At 41.0% G+C, this 27754-nt stretch overlaps 1 protein-coding gene across 2 annotated transcripts in view; it reads right to left on the reverse strand.

The window, feature by feature from the left end:
• Positions 1–27754, reverse strand: part of Apbb1ip (amyloid beta precursor protein binding family B member 1 interacting protein) — a 96775-nt gene that overhangs the window by 14749 nt on the left and 54272 nt on the right. For both annotated transcript variants that reach the window (XM_052156253.1, XM_052156252.1), the window contains 5 exons: positions 21258–21417; positions 19518–19639; positions 10745–10831; positions 7414–7557; positions 1638–1748 (listed from right to left, as the gene is read on the reverse strand). In XM_052156253.1, coding sequence (XP_052012213.1) covers positions 1638–1748; positions 7414–7557; positions 10745–10831; positions 19518–19639; positions 21258–21417 — 624 coding nt within the window. The remainder of the gene's footprint in view (positions 1–1637; positions 1749–7413; positions 7558–10744; positions 10832–19517; positions 19640–21257; positions 21418–27754) is intronic.

Consider the following 27754-nt stretch of genomic DNA (forward strand, 5'->3'; position numbering starts at 1 on the left):
GACCTCAAGTCCTTTAACCCTTATGCGTCTTGTTCTAGAGTGTTTTCCTTCAGTTACAAATCCCTTCTCACTTCCTTTATGTCTTTTGCCAAATGTCAACCCCCTTCCCCTCCCCCCCCCCCATCCGAGGGGAGCCTGGCCCGGCTCTGGTTAACTCTGCTCCTTCTCTGCTCTGTTTTGATTCACGGCTGTATTTGCTACCTGACATCTCAGCATATGTTTTTCTTCACTGTTAGTCCCTCACAACACTGACCATAAATTCCAAAAAAAAAAAAAAAAAAAAAAAAAAAGAGGACATCGTACATTTTGTTTACTCCTGTTTTCTCTGTACCTGGAACGTGCTCAGAACACAGCTGTTGTTCAAGAAGCACTGAACGAATGAGAGAGTGAGTGTGGGAGTGAAAAAGCCCTCTGCCTTGCTTCCGTCCCTTTACAGCCGTGGTTCTGGGCTTCACCTTATGAGCACAGAATTTCGCAGCAGTAGCAATGTCAATATTGGGGGCCAGGTCTTATCGGGACATGGGCTTGTTTTGTGCGTTAGTAATATCTAATGGCTCAGGCTTCTGTTACATGCCAGTAAGTAGTACCTGGTCTCTGTCCGAAGTTATGAATATCAGAATGTCTCTAGGCATATCCAAATGCCTCCCAGGAATCACAAGGCCCTTCCGGGGAAGTGTCACCCTGACTAAGCTGGCTGGTATGGTGTTCTTATTGTAAAAATCATTGATAAATTACTAAAAGTGGTTACACAGTCATGGAAAGACCAATATGTCTAAATGAAGGCCACATAATATTGAGTCCTTAATGAAGCCAGGAATACCAGGCAATTATTTGATTACAATAAGCAAAGCTGATGAAGACAAATTGTTGAATATTTGACTTGGTAGAATTATTAAGACTAAGAACAAATGCAAACAAACTTACCTTAGTCTTAAGTCCAGAGCTCTGAAGGGCAAAAGACACTCGACACATCAAGCATAGTGATAAAAATAACGCACTTGCTGGTCTGAGTGGTCTGAGAGTTTGACTTTAAGGTGTAAGCCGCCTCAAGTCTCTGCTGAAACACATTTCCTCTGGACAGTATGCACCTTTAAAAATCTCACAACATAAACCTGACATGGTGGTCCCTGCCCATAGACCCAGCACTTGGCAGGTGAAAGCAGTGGATTAGGGCCCAGGAGAGCCTCGGCTACACAGCCAGTCTGAGATACATAAGACTTAAAAATAAAAGGTTTACAACCTGGGTAATTTTTAAAAAAGTCTTCTCTGTATGATTTTTCCAGAAAACATTGGCAAGATCATAATTTCAAAAACATTCATAGAGTGGAATAAAAATGTAATAAGTAAAGAATTGAAAACTGGTCTGTTTATTAATGGAATTTTAGATTAATTTACTCAAAATATGAAACTTTTAGTTCTAGAATTGATAAATTTAGACAGATTTAAATTTTTAGGATCAGATGAAAGCTTCGGAGGGCAAAGTTGATAGATATCATAGTACTCTGTTATTTTGGTTTAAAACTATACCTTTTATAACATCATGCTTAAAATTTATGAAATGACATTTAACATTGATTCTCAAAAGCAAATGACAACTGAAATGGCTTAGAAGTCTAAATCAGTAAGTCATGACGTACCTTTAAAACAAAGCAGTGGTCAGTGGGCGCTTTGTATTTCATTTTACACTGAATCCCATAGTAAATGTTAACATTTTCAAACTGTATAAAACAAGCCAGATCTCGGGATGTCTAAAAGACAAGGAAAAAGTAATCTGTCTGAGATGGCAGTTGCTAATTTCCCAGGTTCTTTTTTATTTTTTCCTTGTTTCTCCCCTTCCCTTTCTCCCTCTTGCTCTGTCTCCCACGCCTCCATTGGTTTTTTTTATTTTTTATTTTTTATTTGTTTCTCATTACGGATGGTTGTGAACCACCATGTGGTTGCTGGGAATTGAATTCATGACCTCGAGAAGAGCAGTTAGTGCTCTTAACCGCTGAGCCATCTCACCAGCCAACCCCCTCCCCTCCCCGGTTCTTCTTGATGCTGCAACACAAATTCTTTTAGTAGGTAAAATATTGAATTTCTAGATAATTTATATGAACATCTTCTGAACACAATTCTTTTCAAGTCAAGCCCACATAAAAGATAAAAGACAATCAGTGCTGGTTCTGCAATGGGTTGATTGTCCCAGTATCTGTTGTGGGCTCTGGGGGGTCAGAACCACCCGATCACGCACGGTTGCTACTGATGCAATCATGACAGGCTGACCAGTGTCAGAAACTTCACTGTGACTGACGTTTGCTATTTGAAGTCAGTAGCAAGTTTGTGATTGAGCATTAGAAAAATAAAAAGCAAGTCCCCTCAGGATGAAGAATGAGAACTAGGCGCCATGCTCAGTAAATTAGCACCCGCTCCATGCTCTTTCATGCTGCTAGGGTTGCCATGGAAACAAAGATTTCTCTTCTGTGAATAAAATGTGTTTTGACAATGGCAACCTCTAATCTACATATTTGGTTTCACTTTGACTCCACATTTGTTCCACTATCCTTGTCTGTCTTTCCTGGCATGCTCTAGAACCACTACTTAGTTACTGAATAAAGAATGTAGGTCAGGAATGGTGCACTGTATGGGACATCTTACTCAATTATGTATGGCAGGGCATTTTTATTTTATATGTTTTTTTTTTAAATTTTAATGTTTTCATTACAAAACAACATGATTATAATTATACCCTACCCATTTTCTTTTATCAGTTCCTCCCTCTGCTTGTTTTTTATTCCTCCTTAGAGAAATTTTACCATAGGTAAAATAAACTAATATAGTCCTACATGTTTAGAGGGTAGGTTTTCTTTTATTCTATTTATTGTTCCCCGGCTTCAGCACCAAATGTTGGATTCATAAAGAAAGAAAGGGGTTTAGAGAATGGTATACGGCAGTGTGGGGGAAGGGGGTGCCCAGGTGGGCCCATGCCCAGGCATCCCATCCCTTGAGGGAGCAGACACACACAGACAAGGTATAGAATAGAGTTTATTTAGGGCAGAGGATGGGAGTTAATGGAAAGTGGAGGCAGAGAGAGAGAGAGAGAGAGAGAGAGAGAGAGAGAGAGAGAGAAGAGAGAGAGAGAGAAGTGGAGGTGGCCATGACCACGTGGAGAGAGGGGGGAGGGGAGGAGAGCCCAAGAGGGGCAGAGAGGTGAGAGTCCCAAGAGGCAAGGGCGATGAGAGAGAGAGAGAGAGGAGGGGCAAGCAGCCCCTTTTATAGTGGGCCAGGTCTATGGGGCAGGGCATACCTGACTACTGCCAGGTAATTGTGGGGTGGAGCTTCGACAGAATGCTAACACTATTAATCTATTAATCTTATCTATCTATCTACTATCTATCTATCTATCTACTATCTATCATCAGCATCTATTTATAGATTGAGATAGACCCTTTTGCTCATACATTACACCTGCACACACATACATGTATATACATATTATACATATACACACATGTATATACCTACACACATATTTATGTATACAACTGTTTTCTCCATGAGAATGGAACCCCAGCCATTGGGAATGACAGGGTCGTTCTCTACTCCAAGAGTGATATAAGGATTTTAAGAGTCAGAGGTGACACATGACTAAACGGTGTTTTCTGGACCCAGCAGGGAAACTGCACCTATGAATTCACAGAAGCTGTGGCAGCGTGCACAAGACAGAGGCCCATGCTCAGGCCAGACAAAATCCCAGCATGGGGTGGGGAAATGGACACAAAGCTGCTGAGGGAGGAGCTGTGGGTTTTCTTTAAGGGTAAGACTCCTGGTAGGTCAGTCACGCACCCGAGGATTGCCAGACACTCCAGAGGATTTGGACAATAGAGATTGGGCTTAATGGGTTAAGACAGACAGACAGACAGACAGAAAGCTGGGTGGGTAGGGAAGGAAGGTATATACAAGGGAAGGGAAGAGAGGTGGATGTGATCAAATACATTGTATGAAATTCTCAAATACATTAAATCAAGGGTGAGACTTCACTCCAAACACTGTTTCCTGACCCCTTCCCAGTCCTTGTGAGGACAGTTACTGATTGCCTCAGGACACACACGTGGAAATCTGATACTTGATGTCTGCCCAGTATCCCACTGTCTAAGTAGAACTGTTTAACTGCTGTACTGTAATTACTCAGAGATTGATCCAGCTTTTGCCATTATAAAAACATTGTGTATGCCAGTAAATATTTCTGTGGATAGGTCACCAAAGGGGTAACTTCTGTCCAAAAGGGCATGCATGTGTGCCCATTTCCATTGCACAGGACTTGTTAAATATTCTCAACTTGGCTGTACCATTTTACAGTCCAGCTTTTCATTCCCAAGATCTTTTTTTTTACCCTCTCCCTTCAACATTGTCAATATCGCTGATTTTATCAATCTATTAACATATTTACTGGTAAGGTCGAACAGTTTTCACTAAGCTAATTTTTATATTTTTTCTGGCTATTCTTGTTGAATAGTCTTTGCCATTTGTCTGTGCACATTATCTTTTTTGTTGTTGTTGATTTGGTGAACTCTTTACATATGATGGATTGTTACACTTGGTAATATATGTTGCAAGTGCTTGACTATATAGGTAGTCCTTAAAGTCTTGTTTGGTATTGTCATCCATAAAGAATTTAAAGCAACTTCATGTAGTCAAAGCTGTCACTTTTCTCCTTTGTACTTTTGGGTTTTATTCTTAAGAAATATCTTTGTGCCACAGAATTATGAAAATATTAACTCAATTTTTTATGGTTTTTGAGTAGTTTTCTAGAGACATCTTGATTAAATGAGGATTTGATTTGGTTCATGTGCTGAAATAAAAAACTTTAAAAAATGGGTGTACAATTATTTGAATACTATTTATTACCTTGAATTGTACATTGTTTCCCCACTGCTGTAGAATTCTGGCTCTAAATTCCCCACATTAGCTGGTTCTTTGTTGATCTGTTCATTTATAACTGCTTTCCTTTCACTGAAACCTAATGTTCAACCTCCAAGAGATGCAATTTGAGATCACTGTTCTTCACAGTTTTAGGGAATCTATTTGGAGACAGCTTTTCTTTCTGAGCAATTTTGCAATCAGTCTTTGAATGTAAAGTAAGAAGAATGCAACTGGAATTTCCACGGATTCATAGAACCACTTTTTTTGGGTAAACATTGTCTATTTTATGTAATATACACGTTGAATGTTTGTGTTTATTCCATACATTTGTTTATTCTACATGTGTCACTCCTGCTCTGCACAGAATTTGAATTATGCTTTATTTTCATATATTGCTTGTGTAAAGCAAAAATCATTTTTTACTTGGCAAGTTTGGTCACAGTCACTTTCCAGGCAAGCATCCTCTATTGTGGAGACAAGCACGCCAACTGTCAACCATATGGTTTTGTGTCTTTTCCCAATGACTGTACTTCTGACTCCCCTCCCCCGTGACCTCCAACCCTAATGTTGGTGGCAACAGTTGCTCAACCTTAAGGTGAGCACAGGCTGTTGTACTTAGTGACCTGTTGTTCTGGCCTTACTTATAGGTTGTATATCCAACTTCTTAGGGCACCTCTGCTGTCAAATAAAATAAACCACTTGCTTGACAATGTTGCACGTCCAGCGTTGGACTGGAGTTAAGTGTGGCAGAGGTAGGAAGTACCAGGTCTAAGACTGACAGCAGAGTAAAAAGGCAAAGTTGGGCAATATGTGTCTTGCATCAAGAATTACCTACAATGGCTACAGTGACACAGAGACGGGGTGGGGGGAGGTGGGGGGGGAGGTAGGGGGTGGGGTCGGGTTGCCTGACTGGTGACTTCCCAGCTTGGGAATGTGGAATAAGACCTACTAGGGGAAATCTGCAATCCACAAACTTGCCACTTGGTGAAGCCCTCCTCTATGTACTCTAGACAGAGGTAAACATCTTATGAGACACAAACATCCTTCAGCTTTCTGTAGGTAAACAAAACCAGACTGTCTCAACTCTGCAAGAAAGGCCCCAGTAGGGTCCATGATCAGAGCCAGGGTTAAAATTAGATTTAGAACAATTTACTACACATTTGTAGATTCAAGTGGATGTTCCCAGCTTGGCTAGCAAAACCTAAATGACATCTATAATACTCCGATAAATTAAAAGCACAATGCATTAAGTATGCCTCTGGAAAAAAAAATTCACTGTTCAGAATATCAGATTTAAATCTAATGAAGATCTTAAGACTTCTAAGTCGACTGAGATTTAAGATAAAATAAGTTTGATCATAATGATTATAGAACAAAGGGATTAAAATGAGGGAAAAAAGTTTTCAGAATAGAGTAGGCCAGGCTTGGTAGGAGGCACCTGTATTTGCTGAGCCATCTTGATAGCCCAGGACTTTAAAACATGAAATTTATTTTCATATTCAAGCAAAAGCTATAGAAAACTCAAATGTACTTCAATGACTTTGTATTGTAGTCCATATATTTGTGTAGATTTTGTAGTAGCACAGGTTCCATGATACCACTGTAACTGACCATGGTAGCTAAAGCTAAGCTTACCACCTTGTGATATATTTCTTTGTCTTGTCCTTATGAGATGCTTCTGCACACAGGTGCCATTCTGATTTTCCGCTTTGTTATGTTGCTTTGTAATTGTGGTAGAATGACCCCCGAGGGCCATATGCTAAGGCTGTGGCACTCCTGGGAGGTGGTAGAGCCATTAGGAGGTGGGACTGCTGGGGTGTTCCCAGAGGGGGTGGTGGGACTCTGACTTCTCTCTTTTGCATCTGGCCCCAAGGCAAGGCCTTCCTCTGCCACGTTTCCTCCCATGAGGAGTTGTCTTGCCACAGACTCAAAACAATAGGCTGATCTCCAAAACTGAGCCAAAGATAAACTTGTTTTAAACATATTTATTTTACTCTTTGAGATTTGTAGTTCCCTCATCTCCTCATTCCCTTTCCTTGCTCTAAGCCCTCCTGTATACCCATCCTTGCTTTCTCTGAAATACATAGCCTCCTTTTCATTAATGGTGGTTACACATATATTTCTAAATACAGTATTATAGGTTTTCAGGGTTGACCATTTGCTTTGGATAACCATTTGTTGTGCTCTTCTCTGGGGAAGACTATTTCTCTATCAGCATTTCTAGTTGCTTGTAGTTCTCTGTCTAGGGCTGAAATCTCATGGGCTTTCCCCTGTTCACATTAGCATGTCTATTGTTTGGCTCATGTTCAGGCAGATGTGTTGGTCAGGCTTTATGTATGTAGTTTTTGATATTGCTAGGAGACACTATCTCACAGCAAACTCCCTCTGGATCTGACAATCTTTCTACTCCATCTTCTGCTATAACCTGAGACTTTAACTGTGGGAAAAACCTCTTTTTTTTTTTAATGATTGTCTCAGATATGTTGTTATAGGAAAAATTGACATACTGACCTTTGTTTTTCCTTTGGGAACATAATAAATTCCAGAAGCTCTCAGAAGAAAGTAGCGCCGTTTCCAGGATTTCTTTCCATCTTCTTTCAAATAAAGAGCTCCTTCAAGTTCTGGTACAATGATGGATGTGCCACAGAAGCTTTCCTGAAAGCAGAATCCAGAGGCATGAAACACACATTCTGTTCACATTAAAAGAACAGTCTCAGGTTAATTCAATTCTGTTGGACAGATTGAACACATGCTTGTTCTGTTGTATGTTGTGTGTTGTCTGTCAATGGGGAGGAGAGGTATAGGATCATGGGTTCTATGTTGAGACTTCTTGCAACTGAGCTACATAACTGTTCATCACTCAACCTCCCAGTTTCTGTTTTTGTAAAAATGGAGTAATAGTTTTATTTTACAATATGATTTTATTATATTGTAAAAGTACCAATAAAGCCTTTTAATATTGTTAAAAGTTGGAACATAACAATTTCTTTCCACATGAGTAAGGTGACCACTAGCCAGGCGTGATGGCTCCTGTTCATAATTTCAGCACTTGAGGGGACCGAAGCAGAGGAATTGCCACAAGTATGAGGCCAGCTTGTGTTAGTAAGTACCAGACCAGAGTAGTATATAGAATGAAGCCCTATCTCAAAACGAAAACAAAAACAAAAACAAAAAACAAAACTAACAACAACTACCCAAAGGCAAAACAAAAGAGAATTAATATTTTATCACCATTAGGAAGTAAGATTATTATATAATTCTACATATAAAATAAGTTAATATTTTAATATTTTAAGTTTTCAAACACAAGAAAGGCCATTATGAATACTATAATAAACAGGGAAAAGCACATTTTCTGGTTGTAGAGTTTGAATTTTGCATAGAAATTTATAATTCTCAATATTTTTTAAAAAGCAATGGGATAGATTTCATAGTATTTTTATCTTTTTACTTGGATACTCAAAGCTACTATTTTCTTTTAGTATTATAATTATCAGTATAGCTTTATAAATGCAAAATAATTTAATTTTGCATCCTCCAAAGTAAACCTTTGTGCAGGAGAGCTGGAGAACAGGGTCTGTTCACATTTCTTCCAGTGACACTCTGGTTCAGGGAGCAGTTGGCTTGTCAATCATTTATGAAGTATTTGGATTTTTGGTCCAACACCGACTGCAGAACAATGCTTTGTGTTTTCATTCACGCTCAGCTGTACGTACTTTTGAAACTAAATCCCAAGGGCTATTCATGCAACTGTATCAATCCACATACAAGCAGGTGTTCTCTTATAGACAACTAATTTCTAATCATCAGCTAAAGCAAATGACTATGGCAGGAAAATATTTTTCCATGACAACCAGTCTCTGTCATCACTAGACATGTCAGAACGCATCCTATATCCTTGCTTTTGGGGACACTGGTGTCTCACTTTCATCAACTCATTAGGGTAGAGGGTCTCAACCTTCCTAATGTGTGACACTTCAATACAGCTCCTCATGTCAGGGTGAATGCCCCCCCCAACCACAAAATTATTTTTGTTGCTACTTCATAACTGTAACTTTGGTACTGTTGTGAGTATTAAAGAAAATATCTGATACGCAGGGTGTATTTTCATATTTTTTGGTTTTTTTTTTTCGAGACAGGTTTTCTCTGTATAGTCCTGGCTGTCCTGGAACTCACTCTGTAGACCAGGCTGGCCTTGAACTCAGAAATCCACCTGCCTCTGCCTCCCAAGTGCTGGGATTAAAGTCGTGCACCACCACCTCCTGGCCGTGTGTTTTCATTATTACAAATTGAACATAATTAAAGTATAGTGATTAATCACAAAACAACATGTAATTATACATGTTAAAATATCTAACAATAGCTTTAATAATACAAAACATGATACAGTACAGTTCATTAAAGTTTTCCTATGCTTTACTGGTTCTTGTATGTGGGCACATCCACATAGAGATGGGAGACCATCAGAAATGTCTTCTGGTGGTCTTGGGTGGCCCTTGTGAAAGAGCTATTCGACACTCAGGTTGAGAACCACTGTTCTGGGGCCTAGTGGCTGGAGCAGAAAGGATGTCTCAGTTTCATTGTTGGGCCTCCGGTGACATGCCCATTGCATTACCGTTCAGAACCAGACCAGGAAGAGCATGTGCAGGACCTTGGGAGGTGTCAGCAAGGTTCTAGAATCCCTAGAACCTGCCCCAGTTTTGGTCTAGGGATTCTAGAACGTGGTAGGGAATGGAAACACAGGAGGAGGTGAGCCACTGAGGAACAGAACACGGTACTGTTTAGAGTTAGCAAATTATCCGCATCGTTCGTCAACAGATCTGAACTTCTGAGAGAAAAGTCTATTAACTCAAGACAGATCAACCCTATGTTGGGAGTGAATAAAGGCAACTTTCCTGGGGCTGTGGTCTTTAGCACAGTTGCTTTAATAGCTTCCAACAATAGGAACTTGTGGAGTGTGCCCCAGTGGCAACCATCAAAGTTGCCGGGCATTCATCTCTGAATCTCTATGATGATTCCATATGATTTGCTAGTGAGGTTCACAGAGGTATGTTCTAGCCATTTAGCACATGGCCAACTCACAGAGTTACATCCTAAGTCACGTCTCTGTCTCTAGACTTCACACTTCTATCTAGGCTGCTAGAAGAGCTTTACCAAAGACAAAGACTTGGAAATCCTTACATTTAATTCCATAAGCCCTTCTGAGATGAAACACAGATGTCACAATGAGTGTCATGAAGTGGAACATACATGTGACAGTGAGTGTCATGAAGTGGAACATATATGTCATAGCAATCTTCATGAAGTGGAACATACATGTCACAGTGTCATGAAATAGAATATACATGTCACAATGAGTGTCATGAACTAGAACATACATGTCATAGTGATCTTCATGAAGTGAAATGTACATGCCAAAGCAAGTATGAAGTAGAACATACATCTTACATTGAGCTTCATGAAGTAGAACACACTTATCACAGTGTCATAAAATAGAACATACATGTCAGAATGAGCCATGAAGTAGAACATCTATGTCATATCAAGTTTCATGAGGTGGAACATACATGTCACAGAGAGTTTCATGAGGATTTATGACTTTTTAGTGAAAGAATTGCTAATTCAATTTCTTAAAAGCAAACTATGTTGTCTAAAGTTATACTGACTCAGAAAAGCCATTGAATTGCCTAAATTGGTATCAATTGATAACAACTAGTATTTAAAATTGCAAGTTAAAATTTTATAGTGCATTTCAGAGTTTCTATTATTGTGTGAGCAAATAATTTAATAGATGCAGCAAATGTCCTTTCTGTGCTTTTGAATTGTGCAAAACGAAGCTTACCTCAAGTAAGTATTCTTTGTTTTTAGCGTTCATTTTCTCATTGGTTTCCTTGTTTTCTTTTTTCCCCTTATTATCCAAGTAGAAATTCTAGATAAAACATTAAGAAATCAGAACAGCAAGTATTCATTACTACACTGGATATTGTAAGGAACTTGAGATTTTGTTGGAGACAGATATTCCCATGTGAGAACACAAAAGAACTGTTGTAACTCTGTTAAAGAAGCAACAGGACCAACTTCTGCACCACCTGGCTCAAGCAGGATCTTAACTCCTACCCAGAAGGCAGAACAGAAGATAGGTGTGATGCCATTTCATTGTTGAATTTCATAGGTCAAGAACCTCAGTGTCGAACACTGAAAGCCAGGGGCTTATGTGGGAGGAAAGTCAAGAGGGTAACTATAAGGTCAGGAATATGACCTTCGGTTGACCTCAGTATTCCACTGCCTAGCCTAGTGGAATGAGAACAGTCTGGCTGTTGGTATTCTGAAGGAATATATATACATATACAAAATTTAAAATATAACATTCATATATGACAGAAAACATAAAATGCTTGTCTAGATAGACCATATCACACCACAGAAATGCCTGCTCATTCATGTTCATGAACCCTCTATTCATAATAGCCAATAATTGAAAAATCTAGAAGTGCATCATCTGATGAAGGGATAATAAGATGTGGTATACATTTGCATAATGGACTATTATTCAGCTGTTAAAAAGTATAATTTTCAGGAAAATGAAAGGAACTGGAAATAGTCATCCTGAGGGAGGTAACCCAGACCCAGAAAGATAAATACAAAGAAAGAAACGTACAACTGGCCAATGTGAGAATAAGAAACTTTGGGATGCTCATCTCTAAAAGGGATGCCTATATCTTTCCACCCTTTAAAGAGTCAAGGACCTATGTGGAAGAGAGAACAGAAAGATTATAAGAGTCAGAGGTGGTGGATAACTTCAAGGAAACTGTTTCCTAGACACAGCTGGACAGATGTACACATGAGCTCACAGACATTGGACCATCAGCATACACAAGACATGCACAAGCTCAAACCAGACAAAATCTCAGCATGGAAGAGGGGAGGTTGGGGTGAAATCCACAACTCCTGCCTGTTGGTATTCTGTCTAAGCTCCACCCCACACTTACCTGGCAATAGCCAGGTATGCCCCGCCCCAGAGACCTAGCCCACTATAAAAGAGGCTACTTGCCTCTCCTCTCCCTCTTTGCTCTTTGCTCTATCACCTCTCTGTCCCTTGGGCTCTCCCCCGCCACGTGGTCATGGCTGGCCTCCACTCCATTTCTCTCTCTCTACACTCTCTCTCTCTCTCTCTCTCTCTCTCTCTCTCTCTCTCTCTCTCTCTCTCTCTCTCTCTCTGCCTCTGTAACTCCCAACCTCTACCCTGTATAAACTCTATTCTCTACCAAGCCTGTGTGTGTGTGGTCCCTCAGGGGGAAGAGGTGCTTGGGCATGGGACTGCCTGGGCACCCCCTTCCCCCACACTGCCGTGCCATACTCCCTTAACGCCCAATTCTCTTTTTATAAGCCCCTTTCACTGCCTAAGGAGCTATTGGCATTTGATTGTTGTTGAGAGAGTGTCTACAGTGTCTTAATTTGTTTTCTATTGCTGTGATGGCAGGCAAAGTCAATTTTCTTTAGTAGAGTGCCACCTGGTATATTAATCACACTCTAAGAGTAGTCAGCCAACACAATTGGACTTCTTCTTCTTCTTCTTCTTTTTTTTTTTTTGTAAGAGAGAGAAAACGGTGGTGGGAAAAGAGAAAACCTGAAGTTGGGTGGGTAGGGAGTTGGGGTAAGACCTGGAGGAAGTTGGGAAGAAGAGGGTGACTATTATTAAAGTACATTGTATGAAATTATCAAAAGGCAAAAACATTTTAAAGAGGCTACTAAAGAGAAACAGAGACTGCCTCATTGCAAGCAAAGGCATCTCATTGCTTTTATGTGCACTGTTGGGAGTCAAGCCAATCTAAGGCTTCCTCAGAGGCCCAGCGAAAGGATAAAGGGAACTTAGCTCTACATCCCTGTTCAGGGGCAGATGTGGCAAGGTCCAGTCAAGGGGTAAAGGTTCCTGGCAAACAGGCTTTTCCCCAGGAGGAACTAAGGTTATCAGTTTCAAAGCCATTTCTGTACCTTCTGTTCCTTTTGTGCAACACTCACTGTTCCAGTAGTCTTTGTCCTATCCTATGGTGACTTCCCACTGACTCAGTCCTATTTTTTCCCTTACAAATTTGTAGACAAGTTGTTGTACTTCTTAATAAACTTGCTTGGCATGAAACATAGCTTGTGCAAGATCTCCTTACCCCAAACTTTCCCATCTTTCTTTATCTTCTGATTCCCTGGATCCTCCTATACACAATCTATCACTGAAGACGAGCTTGCTGGCTGAGGTCTAGTTCATACACCAGGACTCACATCATGAATGGCTAACAGAACATTTTTTGGTTGGACAACCCCGATTTAAGTAAAACTGGCTTGTAGTGAAGCCAAGATAATCGTTTTCAAAAATAGTCATTCCAGTTCACTGAATGCTATTGTGGCTTTCCAGTTTAAAAGATGTTGTTAAGTTTAACTAGTAAACGTCCACATTTTACAAAGTTAAGGAGCATCACTTCAAGACCTGTTTATTGGAGATTATTAGGTCTCCTATTTGGTTCAAACATTGGTAAAATTATTGTCACTGTCAGAACAGAACAGGATTTATCTCAGATTCCTGAAAGTGGCCAACTAGTTGACCCATGTTAGCCCAAAGAGCACACTGTAGAGCTGTGTTTGTGCTCGTTTTTTATAGACCATTTTTGACTCTAACTTTGATATAACCTGCCATGTAGGGTATGCTGCTAGAGGAGCATTACAAATAATTTTTGGTGTGAATTTAAAATCATAAGCAAGGTCCATGAAACCAGCTTGTTATCATTTTATCTTTAACACTTCTCCAGTCATTGCTTGCTAAGTCCCTTCACTGCAGGACGGGGGTTTTAACAGCACCCACTTTCCTGGAACTCCCTGCTGAAGATGCCAATGGTGAACACTATTATCCCATAACAGATGCAATAGCTTTATAACACTAAGGACAGTTAACAGCGGGGAAGTCTGAGCCACTTGTCGTAGGCTCCAGCTAAGGTTTTGATATATCTGGGAATCCTCTTCAAGACACACCCACATCGATTTCTACACCATTCGCCTCTGTTTCTAAATCTGATCTGCTAGATGATGGATATCTTCTTTCCCAATTGCCTTTTCACTCCTTCAAAGAGAAGTCACCCTTCACACCTACAAAAACCTTACTTCTCTGGGTTTGTAAAGCTCAAAGGCCCAAACAAAGGAATCACTTGAAACACTGGCATGAAAAAAGTGGTAGACCAGTAACAAGTCCCCTTGAAAGCCAAGTGATTTCTAATGCCTTGCTTCTCTCACAATGGAATACACCTAATTATCTTGTCAGTCAGTGGATGAAAAGAACCATCATTGAGCCTTTAGTGATTTTTAACTGACAATGTGGAAGGAGTTAAAAGACTTGAATGGTGTTTTTCTATCCACATCCATTTATTAACTGGCCTGTGCTTTCTCAATGCTTTTCATCTGTAAGAAGCAGTTAACACCTGTCCTGGTTAGGTTTGCTTATTTATTTATTTATTTAGTCAGCTTGACACAAGCTAGAGTTATCTGGGAAGAGGATCTCAACTGAGACAATGTCTCCATCAGATTGCCTATAAGCAAGTCTGTAGGGCATTTTCTGGGAGGGCCCAGCCCACCGTGGGCAGCACCACCACTTGGCAGGTGGTTCCCGGGGTGGTATAAGAAAGCAAGCTGAGCAAACCATAAAGAGCAAGCCAGTAAGGACTGGTTCTCGATGATCTCTGCTCCAGTGTCTGCCTCCAGGTTCTCACCTTGAGCTCCCGCCCTGGCTTCCCTCAGTGGTAGACTATGATCAGATACGCAAGCCAACTAAGCCCTTTCCTACCGTTTCCCCCATTGTCAAGTGGGGTGATCTCTTATCACTCCCCAGTCAATACAACCCATCTTTTTAGAATTCTCCCCACTCCCCAATTAAGCATCTTCTGCCCTACAAGTTTGCAGATCCTGGTTTCTCTCCACAAACCTAAAATTTACTGTGGCTAATTTTATCAGAACCGAGTACTGCATTTTGGTTGAGATCAAATCACTTCCCTTTCATACATCACTTTACCAGTGTACCTAATGGATTTCATGCTGCAGTGGACAGGAAGCGCAGCAATGACATCATTACAAATTGAAGAGTGGGATGTAACCATAGTCAGAGAACACACCGAAGTAACAAAGTTAACGCTAGATTCCGGATCTAGCTATGCGAAGTCACTCTTCTGGCCATTGTCACTGGGTGCCTTGGAGTCACACCTGAGTAAGCACGCTACGAGTGTGGTAGAATCCTTCCTGGCTGTTGCTCCTAGAAATTGAGTTCAAAGCTTCCCTTTACATCTATTTTAAAGCCTCTCCCTAGGCCTACTCCCAGATAAGCAATTGATAATAGATTCCATCAAATATTGAGGATTTCAGTTTTGGGATTCTAATGATCCACTTTTATAGATTTTTATAGATTCTATAGATTTTGTATAGTTTAATAATTTTTCAGAACTGATATTCTGGGACACATGCACTGTTTTTTAAAAGTTTTTATTTAATCCATTTGTGTGTGTGTGTGTGCGCGCGCGCGCGCGCGTTTGTATATGCAGGTCACATCTTGCAGTTGTGTGATATTAGGAGGAAAGAGGAGTCAGTCCTGCCCTGCCCTCTGTGGGAACCAGAGATCAAATAGCATCGTCAGGCTCTGTATGCCCTGTGTATCTTGCTAGCCTTCTCTCCCCCCCTTTTCCCTCCTCTCCTCTTATCCCTCCAGTCCCCTTCCCTCCTCTCCTCTCTTCTTTCCTTCCTTCCTTATTTTTTTAATTACAATTTTAAGTACACATATGAAGTAATAGGCTTCATGATGACCCTTCACTCATGTAAGTCGCTGTACTTTATTCATCCTGTTCCCACTGCCCCGCCCACCACCCCACCCACTGTCCCGCCCTTCTGTCCCTGCCCCACTTTCCCACTCTCCTGTCTCTTCCCCTCAAGTAGTCTTTCCTTCTGTTCCCATGTCACCTCTATTATATGATGATTAATCTTCATTGTTAAAACTAGACTCAGAAAAAAAAGTGAACGGAGTGCCAAGCTTTCATCTTTCTCTGCTTCCTGACTATAGACAGTTTTTAAAAAATAGCCCAATGTTATAAAAAAAATAGCTGCAATCTTAAGTTATTTCCTGTCTACCATACCTTGGACCGGGGAATAATGTAGTACATTATCTGCTGAAAACAGCAAAAACTTATGAATATTTACTGTAAATGTGGAACACAAAATACAACATTTGAAACTGATCAGTAAACAGTGATGTTTGTTAACTGGGTTGGCTGGAATAGGTGACTTTATCTCTTGTAAAACTCTATTTAAAATGTCTGTAAAGTACCCCTCATCCCTTCCCCATGTGATGCTTTCTGTGCTGTTCAATAAAGACAGAGCAAATCCCGTTGATAGACACAGCAGAGACAGGTACACACAGACAGCAGGGATAGACACAACAGAGACAGGTACACACAGACAGCAGGGATAGACACAGACACATAACATTCACAGGACAGAGTCACGAGACAGCCTTAAGGTAAGCATGGTTCAGACCCATACAGCAGACAGACAGAAGATGGACGTTAGGGAGCATGAAGTAGAGACTTCAGATCTGGCCTCACCCTTGATCAAATGACACTGAAGGGAAGCACTTTGATTTCTTTCCTTAATGTGACACCAATGCCTTATTGGTGACTAAGAGTCTATTATCAACTAACCAGACTAACCAAAAAAAGCAACACCAGTGGCGGATGAGAATCTAGAACAGTAGGGATTTTCATACAATGATAATGGGAGAGACGATCTAAAGAATATTCAGAAGATTCTTTATCAGGATTTGCCATAGCTAAATAGAAACATGATCTGTGTCCCTGAAATTTCACTCACAGATTTATGTGCAAGAGAATGTTTACATTTGTTCAGCTGAAAACATATATGAGATATTCCTATCATCATTGCCACTTAACTGCCAAGCTAGAAACAAACCACATGCTGCCAGCGACTCAGTGGATACACACATTTTTGTCTAGTTGTCTGATGGAAATGACAAATGCAGGGAGAAGGGGAAACTGATGCTCAAGGCAGCTGTGTGAATGAAAGTCAAGTGGGAATAAAACCTAAACACAAATGTGAACTATAACGTGATGCCATTTCATACAGGGTCCAAAGTAAGGGAAAATGAAGGCAGTAAAGAGCTGAATACAGATGGCCACTACAGTGGGGAAAGTCACAAAGAGTCCATTTATGCATCTCGAAGGCATGAGTTGAAGGTAAGTATTCACTTTGTAAAGTCCATAGACTTGACTTCTAGGGTCTGACTGTATGATTGGTATGTTAGGCCACCACAGCAGGCTGAATGCCTCCTTCCTCCTCTTAACAATGGACATGCTGCACAACCCCTGCACAGTGCTTTCATGGAGTCAATATAAAAGGTGTCTTTTGAAGGAGTTTTGCAAAATGGTGGCCCTGAATACAGTGTGCACGGTTGTTACATAGACAACACATCCTCAGTTTCTTTGAAGTTCAGTGTCACTGTAGCTCATTATAGCTAATGGAGTCAAAGAGAAAGAACCACTCCCTTACCTCTTTTCCTGTAGATTAGATGAGCTTTTAGGAAAAGGCTACCTTGGACAAGCTCTTAAAAATGCTACCATGGACAGGGAGATAGAAGCCAAATGGATGGTAGAGACATTCTATTAAATCTACTTACTTTTTCTGGGTCAGTATATGAAAGAGAAGATTGTGGTTTGTTTGACACATGAAATTAGAGGAATTCTTTGTTACATCCCTTGATATGGTACCTGTACTAGTACAGGAATTAAAATAGAATAAGGACCATATTAATGGATTAATCCTCAGATAGATTCACACTCTGAATAGACTGTTGGGAAGGGTAGGAACTCTGTGTGTGTGTGTGTGTGTGTGTGCATACTGGCTGGAGGAAGGAGGTCTCTAAGGCTATATCTTTGGGGATCTATCTTGGATTAACTTTTTCTTGTTACTTCCCTATTCTGCTTCCTGTCCACCATATCATGAAGGCTCGTGATATGGTTTCCTTACCACAATGGTTGGACACTCTGCAACTGTGAGCCAAACAACCCCCTTCTCCTGTAAGTGTGTTGGCCAGGTGGTTGGCCACAACAATGAAAATAACTAACACAAAAGGAAAGAACCTTTTCCTGTAAGTAGCCTGTCTCAGACTCTCCTAAATCTGCTCCTTTTGATTCAAGATTCAGACTCCCCTTCTGTAAAATGGAAAGATGTCTGGATGACTTTGGAGATCTCTTCCATCAGTAACATTTTTAGAATGGAAAAAAATGTAATTGGGATAGGAGGGACAGAAAGGGACCCTTTATATAAAGACACACATTGTAAACTAGAGCTCAGCATGCACATAATGCTGAGTCAGCGTTTGGTCTAGCTGTTGCTTTGGAGAATACGAGACAGAACAACCTTCTGTGGAGAAATGTGGTCGCAGAGGAAGGGTACAGAGAGGTCCAATATGGTGAATGAGAGTCAGTATCCCCTGACTAGAGGGACAGGGCTACACTTTGGAATATTTAACTGCTTTTTTAGGGTTCCCTACAAAGTATACTATATAGGGTAGGGAAGGCAAACCTTTTGCAGGTGTTGGCTGTCTATCTTTCCAGACAGCTGCCTCTCCGAGTAACTCAGTGTAAACTAAAGGTTCAATCCTTGTCTCTGTTCGCTGTGTTTGTGGTGACAGGCAGCACAGACTGGTTATGTGGTGTCTCTGATATGATTCCAGTTGCTTGAGGCTGTTCCTAGAAAGGCTTAGATGTTTCAGTGGCATCCTGATATATGACTTGAGGGATGCACTTTCAAATATAAGAACGGTGCTTTTGTGTCTGTGTCAATTGCCTAAGGAAATCACAATAAATGTTATATAAATGTCTCAGGGTGCTCCTGAGACAGTGCGGCTAGGAACCCATAAAGACGTGATGCGTGGGGTGGCTTCTGTAAGCCCCCCATGTAGATAGAAGATGGGCTGTAGCTGCATCAGCAGAGTGGGCAAGTGCCTGCAAGGAACAGAGTCCACACCATTCCGACTGAGTTTATCGTGAGTATTTCCTGACCTTCATTGTATCTTTTCCATAACATATAATTCTACCACAGAAAAGGTAAAGAGAAACTAATTGTTCTTCTTTCACAAACTCTGGCCCAAACTGTAAATAAATCTTTCCTCATCATTACTTTAAAAAAATATGGTGGCTGGTTCTGAAGCTCATACCTCCCTGTGCCTTACTTAAGTTATTACAGTATCAATAAGCAACAAATACGAACTAAAAAATGCAGTGCTTTGCAATAGAAAAAATAATAATCTATAGTATATCAAGGCACACTGGGCTAATGGAGCCTAATAAAAATTCAGATGCAAGAGGAGAGTTAGACAACAAATATGCTTTGAATTTTGAATGAAAAAGATAGAGAAAAAAGTTTCCTTCTTAAATCTTTTGAAGCATTTCTAAGTTTGTATTTATTTGAAAGCAACACACTTGTGAGATTTCTTGAGATTATGGTTCGGTCAGCACATGGGTGGCAAAAACTTCTTCCCTTGTTACATAGTTTAGGGAAAAGCAGGCCATCTTTACCTGAGGGTTTTTAAACACGGCATATTTTTCCTCTTTCTCCAAAAACAGTACTTTGTTCTCCGTGTCTCTTGTCCAGTTGGATAAGACTTCAACAACATTTTCATGATCTTCAAAAATTCTCTCTGATGAAGTAAAGGACATTTCAGGTGAGAGATTATTGCTGAGTTAAGCACAATGCTTCACAAGGGCTGTAAAGGCTGGCCGCCCTTACTTACCTGGGTTTGAATCTACTCAGCCAAAGGCACATACTCTGAATAAAGGTATCTGAAGTTGACGGAGGTGGCCACTATGGTAATGACTCATAAAAGGTCACTGGGGACCTCCACGGCTCCTACTCTTCCTTCTTGCAGGGCACACCTCCAGGCCCCTGTGTATCTTGTCCCCAACCTCTCATTTCCTTTCCTGAAGTAGCAACATGTCTCTGTACAGTCTGCTGTACAGAGGCATGAGAACTGGGGAACTTCAGTGGCTGTGCTGTGAACTAACACCCTTGCCTGTAACATTCCTACCATTTTTACATGTCAATGTCAGGTTTTAAATTTATTTTACATAAAATCATGATAAACAGTGGAAATTTCAGTATTTTGGGCCATAGTGAGTTATCTTGTTTTTTAATTGTTAGTGTTTGTTTTTCCTTTGAAAACATTCTTAGCAGAGGTAAATACTATGGGAAGACCAAAGAGAATGCAAACTGTGAAACTCCTAAGCTATTGTTCTAAGACTCTAAGGATAATAAGCAAACACCTGGATAGCAAAGGAAGCTGCTCCTTCCCTGTTTTTGCATTCAGAATTGGAGGAAACATTAAGCCTTTGTTTGTTCTGTTGTCTCTTTGTTTTGTGACAGTTTTGAGATAGAGTATCTCTGTGTAGGCTGAATTGGCCTGGAACTCATCCTCCTTCTGCCTCAGCCTCTCCGGGGGTGGAGTTACAAGCATGTGTCACCATGCTTGGTTAAGAAATGGTTTTAATGTGGACCATTTTTTTTTCTGTAGAAAATATTACCCGAAAGCCTCAAATGCAGATAATTTTGAGTTTTATACAGCTCTCTTGGGAGACAGCATTGCCCAGAGGATGAGTGGGAAGGAGGAGAGAAGTTATTAAACTGCTGAAAGGAGAGAGACAGAGACAGAGACAGAGAGAGAGAGAGAGAGAGAGAGAGAGAGAGAGAGAGAGAGAGAGAGAAGAAGAAGAAGAAGAAGAAGAAGAAGAAGAAGAAGAAGAAGAAGAGAGAAGAGAGAGAGAGGAGAGAAAAGAGAGAGAGAGAGAGAGAGAGAGAGAGAGAGAGAGAGAGAGAGAGAGAGTCAATTTATCTCACTTCTCTTTGCTCTCTGGGGACCAGTCAAGTTTGGACAGAGAAGTGAGCATAGATGTAGGTCTGGCAGCCACATTATGTTTCAGGGAAGCAATCTTTAAAGGAGTGGTAGCTGACAGATACCCAGGATCTCCTGCAATCTGATGAGTTTCCTAGCATGTAACAGGATGAACCACATTGCCCCTTTCTTTCCCTTTTTTAGGGTGACTAGGAAGGTGACAGTAATGAAGTTCATATCACCCAAAGCCTGGCTACGCTCTACCAACTGAGTGTCTGCCACAAAGAAACAAAGAAGCAAGGATTTATCTCCGATGAGGTCAGAGACACATGTCATGTCTTGAGATATTGAAACGAATGGTTAAAACAGACTAAAACCCATAATCAAAGAGGCTTTTGAAATGTAAGCCAGACGTGGGGAGGAGACGTACCGATTTGCAGTTCGGGATATATTTCATAAAGGCACCAGTCCACATTGCAGTCACAGTGGGTTTTTTCAAAAAGGTTGTCCAGAACATCCCGAGCCAACTGTCGCTCATCCACCATCAGTGACTTGGTGCTGTTATCATCCATGTGCACCTTAACTACAAGCTGAAGATGAAGCCACAGACCAGTCAGTTAGTTTCAGCACCTGGGGCAGTCTGCTAAGCTTAAGGTTTCCATCACTGAATGTTAGGAATGCATCCCGTGGACATCTTGATAGACTGTTGCTACTGTAGCTCACTACGTTCACAGTTGGGTAAGACTGTTGACTTTTCTCCACCAGTAGCAGTGGCGTGGTTGTTATGGGTGGTAACCAATCACTGTCTGAGTGGATTTACAGTCTGATCCACAGGACAGAACCCACACCTGGTACTGTAAACTGGACCAAGAACCCAAGGTTGAAGGGACCATGGAAAGGGTCACAGAGGAAAACCTACTTCTATCTATTATTTTACTAAGTGGCTGTAGTATCAAACTGCCTTCTAAATATGTATCTTTTTATCCATAGAGTAATGCAAACTCTTGCATAAGTAGGTTATGACTTAATTGGTCAAAGTGCATTGAATAAGTGACTCTGAGTGCTTAGCATTACACACACACACACACACACACACACACACACACACACACTATATATATATATATATATATATATATATATATATATATATATATATATATACATCTATATACCATCCATCCCTGTAAAGCTCAAGAAGAGGAGGTGAAAAGGTTGTGAGAACCAAATGCTGATGATGACTACTGTAAAGGAGCATCTTCTGGACATGACAGGTTTGCTGTCTTGTGAACTCCCAACAGCTGCAGTTGTTTGTAGAAAACTTGATCAGGATCAGGACCAAGTTCCAGCATGGGAGAGGGATTCATGAATCCCTACCATTACCTAAGAAGCTATTATTAGTTGAAACTATTATTATTATTATTGAAGCTATTATTAGTTATTAGTTGAGAACACTTGGGAGGGGAAGAATCCGTTCCTTCAGGGATATGGTCCCTGGCAGGTTGCACATTCTCCAGTGGATGGGCCTGTGTATAGGTTCATATTTTCAGCACTAACTGAATTCAATGAGACCATTAAGAAAAAAGAGACCATTAAGTTGGCATGGGATATGGTAGGGGATCTTGGAGGGGATAGAGATGGGATTATGGGGGTTTTATATGATCAAAGTACATTGTGTACATGCCTAAAGCTCTCAAAGACCAAGTAGAAATGTAGTTAAAAAGTGGAAGGCATCCTCTGACCTCATTGTGAACTAACTCCTTCATATATCAGAAAAACACAGGAGGAGAAATAAATTCACAAAACACAAACCAGACAATAAACAAAGCCATGTTTCAAGGCACTGATTTCTGGTGGGGAGACAGAAAGCAAACAGAACTGAAGAAGCACTCGCTTCACATTTTTCCAACATCCTTCCATTTTTTGTTCCCATTTCGTTTTTTAGGACTGGCAGCATTTCTCGATTAAAAGATCTCCTTGTATCTTTTCTGAAGTCCCATTGTTAAGGGAAATTTTATGGTATGGCAGCCTCGATAAGCTAGGCTTTGCCATTGTCCCCAGTGTGCCAATTAAAGGGACTTATTAAGTAAGGCTATACTGAGAAGAAAAAGAGACAAAGGGGTGCAGAGGCCTCATTGTTTAGGGCGTTGGCAAGAGCTTTAAAGAGTGGGCCAGAGATGTGTGTAATTAAATAGTCCTGGTTAAGGCTTGGCCTTGCCTATCACTGACTTGTTGCTTTGACGCCTGTCCAACCTACAAGGTGCTCTCAAAGTGTCATAACTGTATAAAGTCTCTTCCCAAGAAAGGTTCTTCCTCTGGTTGTATCCATTTACTGACAACTCGAGACAGCCTAGAATTATCTGAAAAAAGACTCTTAATTGAGTAATTGTCTTTATCAGGTTGGTCTATGACGTATCTGCAAGGGATTGTCTTGATTGTTAATTGATACAGGTTGGCCCAGCTCATGGTGGGCAGCGTCATTCTTCAGAGAAGTGGTACTGGACTGTATAAAATGCTAGCTAAACGTGAATATTATGCGTTAGCCAACGAGCAAGCTAGCAAGCAGCATTCCTTCCATAGTTCCCGCCTCCAGGTCTCTGTCTTCAATTCTAACCTGACTTCTCTCAAAGATTTTTCCTGATCTGGAAGTGCAAGTCAAATAATCCCTTTCCTTCCTAATTTGCTTTTGATCAGGGTTTTGAAATCCCATCAACAGAAGGAAACTAGAACAGGCTGGTGGCAGAGTTTAAGCCTTTCTTCTGCATGGGGTTACTGGTAAAATTTTAATTCTTCAAGGTTCATTATTTCAATAGTCTGGTGGCATAGGGAGGGGACAAGTGTCACCTTGGAGCGCCCCCTGGTTGTCATGATGATTATACCATTTTTAGTTGGACTAGAGTTGGGTCTTTTTTGTATTTTTCTGTGGAAGGCATGCATGCTGTTCTTTGCTGAGAATTATGGGGATAGAATAGCTACATTCCTGGGAAACACCACTGATGTTAGGGCTTTGAGAGCAATATTTATGATAAAGGAAAATCACGACATTTGACCACATTTCACTCCTGCTTAGAGGTGCTTTAGAAAGGAAAACATATGTTGCTTTCCCCTTTCATTTTCAGATGGAAGGAGACACTGCTAAATCACATAGTTTCATAATGATGGAGGAGGCTTCTTTTTGGCACCAACTGCAAACTAAGTTTAATCCATATGTATTCATGAATATTCATAATTGTAGAGTTTAGAAAAATTAAGTGAATGAATAGGAAGAAATCGTGCTTGTGATTCTTCACAGTTTCTATACATTTGCAAGCTGCAGAGGGGTACTCTGCCAACACGGAACCGTACCACATCACCACGATGCTATGTAATTAAATTATCACGTGATCTTCTATGGGGCCAAATGCCTTGGAAATGGGATCTTATTTTTACTTACAAGTTGTTTAATGGGAAGTATTTTAGCCTTAAATCATGCAAATTAAATTTTTGGACTTCTATCTATAATAAGATTTACAAATGGAATTGTTCTTCTGCTAAGGAACTGTAGAATAAATTAAATTAACGAATTAGTCAGATTTGTGTTTCCAGATTCAAAAGCTTGGTGCTATAAGCTATGTACATCATTTGTAATTCAAAATAAGGTCAGCATCTCACAAAATCCTTAAGAGCAAATACTCTAATGGGGAAGGGGGAAACCCTTGTGTTCTTATGAGACAGGGTCTCTCAGTGTAACTCAGGCAGCCCTTAAACTTGGGGTTTAAGTTTGGGTTAAGAATGATCTTGCTCCTCAGCCTTCCTCTAACTCGCTTTTATTATCTAAAACACTCTAAGTTATTTCCCTTAAATGTGGAGCATTTCTATTATTTGCTTAATGTGCTGTGTCACATAAAAATATAGCGTCTTAAAACATACAGTCGGAGAGTCAGGAACCTTCCTCCCTTCCTCACTGATGAGTGGATCTTCCATGGCTCTGGGCAGGTTGTGCCTTGTGTTTACTGCCATAAGTCCCTGTAACTAAAAGGAACAAAGCTATCTTGTTTCTGGTAGATGGCAGGGAGGAGCCGAAAGGCCCCATGGTCTCCACAGACCAGCCAGAGCAAAGTCACTGTGTCTGCTCCTTGCCCCACCTTCTCCTGTAAGAGACACATCACTTCTCATTTCTTTTCTGAAATCATACATTGTAGCCCTCAGTTGCAAACAGTCCCGTGGTTTAAAAGTGCATAATTATAATTTTGTAAAATGTACTCATTCTCCCTCCATCCCATCCTCCCTCTCGAGGGAGGATAAAACCTTGCACATGCTAGAAAAACATCCTACCAGTGAGGACATCCCACATCCTTGGAGTTTTATGGGACAGGGTCCCCTGGTGTGATCAGAATTCTCTTGAACTCGAGATCCTCCTGCTGCAGCCTCTCTGTTCTTTTTCTCTCCTATCTGCATCCATAGGCAAAGTCATTCCATACAGTATACCCACACCTGCTGCTCATTTGTAGCCCAAGCCAACACATGCATATCTGTGCTAGAACAATCTAGAACAAGTCCCCCTATGTCGTTCTCTACTACTATCATTTATTTTCCATGGGAGCATAGCTACTTGTATTCTCTTTATAGAACACCAGTTCTTATTTATGAGGAACATAGTCCTTTCTGACCTAGCATGCAGTCCCCTGTGTGTGAGAGAGGGACATACATGGGATACTGAAGAAGGGACAGAACACACACGTAGTCCAGATCAGCCAACACAGTCACAGACCGCCTGGACATCCCTACAATTGATTTTCTGTGAATCTGCCAGAATGATTTTAAAAATCATTCATTAGTCTTCTATCTCCCTATTTATAGCTCCCCAAAGGCTTCTTGTACTTAAGACACAGTCCAAACTCACTCTGTTACCTATCCACACTTGTGATTCCTACCTGCCACATTAACATCAATTCCTTCCTCTGCTTTTACTCAATAGCTCATTGAACTGTGGTCAATAGTCTTTCATTCTGTTTCATCTCATCAAGCTAAGGTTTACTTGAGCCTAAGATGTGCATTGCGTCATCAACGCTCACCTCTGTTTGGGGGATCACCTTTACCCCTGCCCTGTACACCTAGATGCCTCCTGCTGCTGAGGACTCTGGTCAAGGGCTCCCCGCCCAGGATTCATTACCACCAATGGATATGAGGAGTGACTTAGGAAATACCTAGCGATTCTGATGGTTTGCATTTTTTTCTTTTCTGGCTCATGCTTCTGGATTTTAGAAGAAGAAGAAGAAGAAGAAGAAGAAGAAGAAGAAGAAGAAGAAGAAGAAGAAGAAGAAGAAGAAGAGGAGGAGGAGGAGGAGGAGGAGGAGGAGGAGGAAGAGGAGGAGGAGGAGGAGGAGGAGGAGAAGGAGGAGTAAGAGGAGGAGGAGGAGGAGGAAGAGGAAAAGAAGAGGAAAAAAGAAAAGGAAGATGATAATGATAATAATGATGATGATGATGATGATGATAATAATAATAATAACAATAATAGAAGGTCTTGCTGTACAGTCCTAGCTGGGTCTGGACTTAGTGTTATAGTCCAGGGTAGCTTTGAATTTGCAATCCTTCTGCTTCTAGATCCTGAGTGCTGGGATAAGAGGCAGGAGACACCATCCTGAGCTTGATTTAATTTTCATCACTGCATTTGCCTCCCTTGCTGGAACTTAGCTCAATACAAGTAACAATCTCGCTGGACTTGTTTACTATTGTACACAGTTGGTAACTCCTCTAAAGTCAGGGTGTATTGTTAAAGAGGATAAAAGTCTCCAGAGGATTTCCATGGAGGTGCAGAGGGAATATAGGCAATGGATGAGTGGGTAGTGCATTGGGTGGAGATAAATCGCTGAGGAGAATTTTAGAGAGTAGTGTGTACAGTGATGGGGACACTCTCACTTAGAAGGTGACTGAATACATAAATGAGGGACAGAAAAAGTCTAGTGAGAATCTGGGTAAGGGTGGAAGGAACAGGCAGTCCCCCAACAAGGACTTGCGGAGTGTTTGAAGGACAGTTACAAGGACAGGTAGTTACAGAGAGGTAAATGTAGAGTGAGAGGGGGCAAGGAATAATGGAGAGAACTAAGGCTAGGGAGATGATGGCAGCCAGATCACACAGACACAGGGAGGAGGGCACTGTGAGGGTTCTGGCTTCACTGTACAAGACGGGCAGCCCCTGGGGGCTCTTAGATTACAGGGACTAGAGCAGAAGGCAAACTGGGATTCCAGTAGAACGGGTGATGGCAGACAACAGCATGGCAATTCTTCCCTCACGACCTGAGTGGTGGTGATATATGTAGTTATAATTGTGAGATGTCCATGGCAGGCTTCCGGGTTTGAGCATTCATCTCTCTCTGCTTCCAGACAGCAGACACCATGTGACCACTGACCGTATGCTCCTGCTTTTACAGCCTCCGATTGTCTCGCTTTCATACCTTCCCCACTATCACAAACTACAACTTCAAATGGAGAGCCAAAGTCAACCCTTTCTCTCTAGGACTGCTACTGTTGGGCATGCATCACAGCAATGAGGAAAGTGACTAGTCCAGGTCATTATCTTAGGTGCTTGTTGCAGTGAGCTCACACACACACACACACACACACACACACACACGCGCAGAGAACAAGAAGCCGACTGAACCAGTTCTATCTGGAACACGTCTTCACATATGAGCCTTGAAAGTCTGGACGTGAGGATACCCAAGAGATAGTTATTAAATTATTCACCATGTATACAATTCCTTCATTCAAGAATTGATGTGACAAAGACAATTCCCCTTAGTGAGAGATGACAGATGCTTCAATTGAAGTAAGATGCAGACTGAATACTTGTCTCATTAACTAAAAAAATCAACTGACATCTTAATAGTAGATATAGTGTTCTAATCAGCTTAGATACAGGGGTTTCTACTACAATACAATACATAT

This window comes from Apodemus sylvaticus, chromosome 14, assembly GCF_947179515.1.
Source record: "Apodemus sylvaticus chromosome 14, mApoSyl1.1, whole genome shotgun sequence".
Taxonomy (NCBI): Eukaryota; Metazoa; Chordata; class Mammalia; order Rodentia; family Muridae; genus Apodemus; species Apodemus sylvaticus.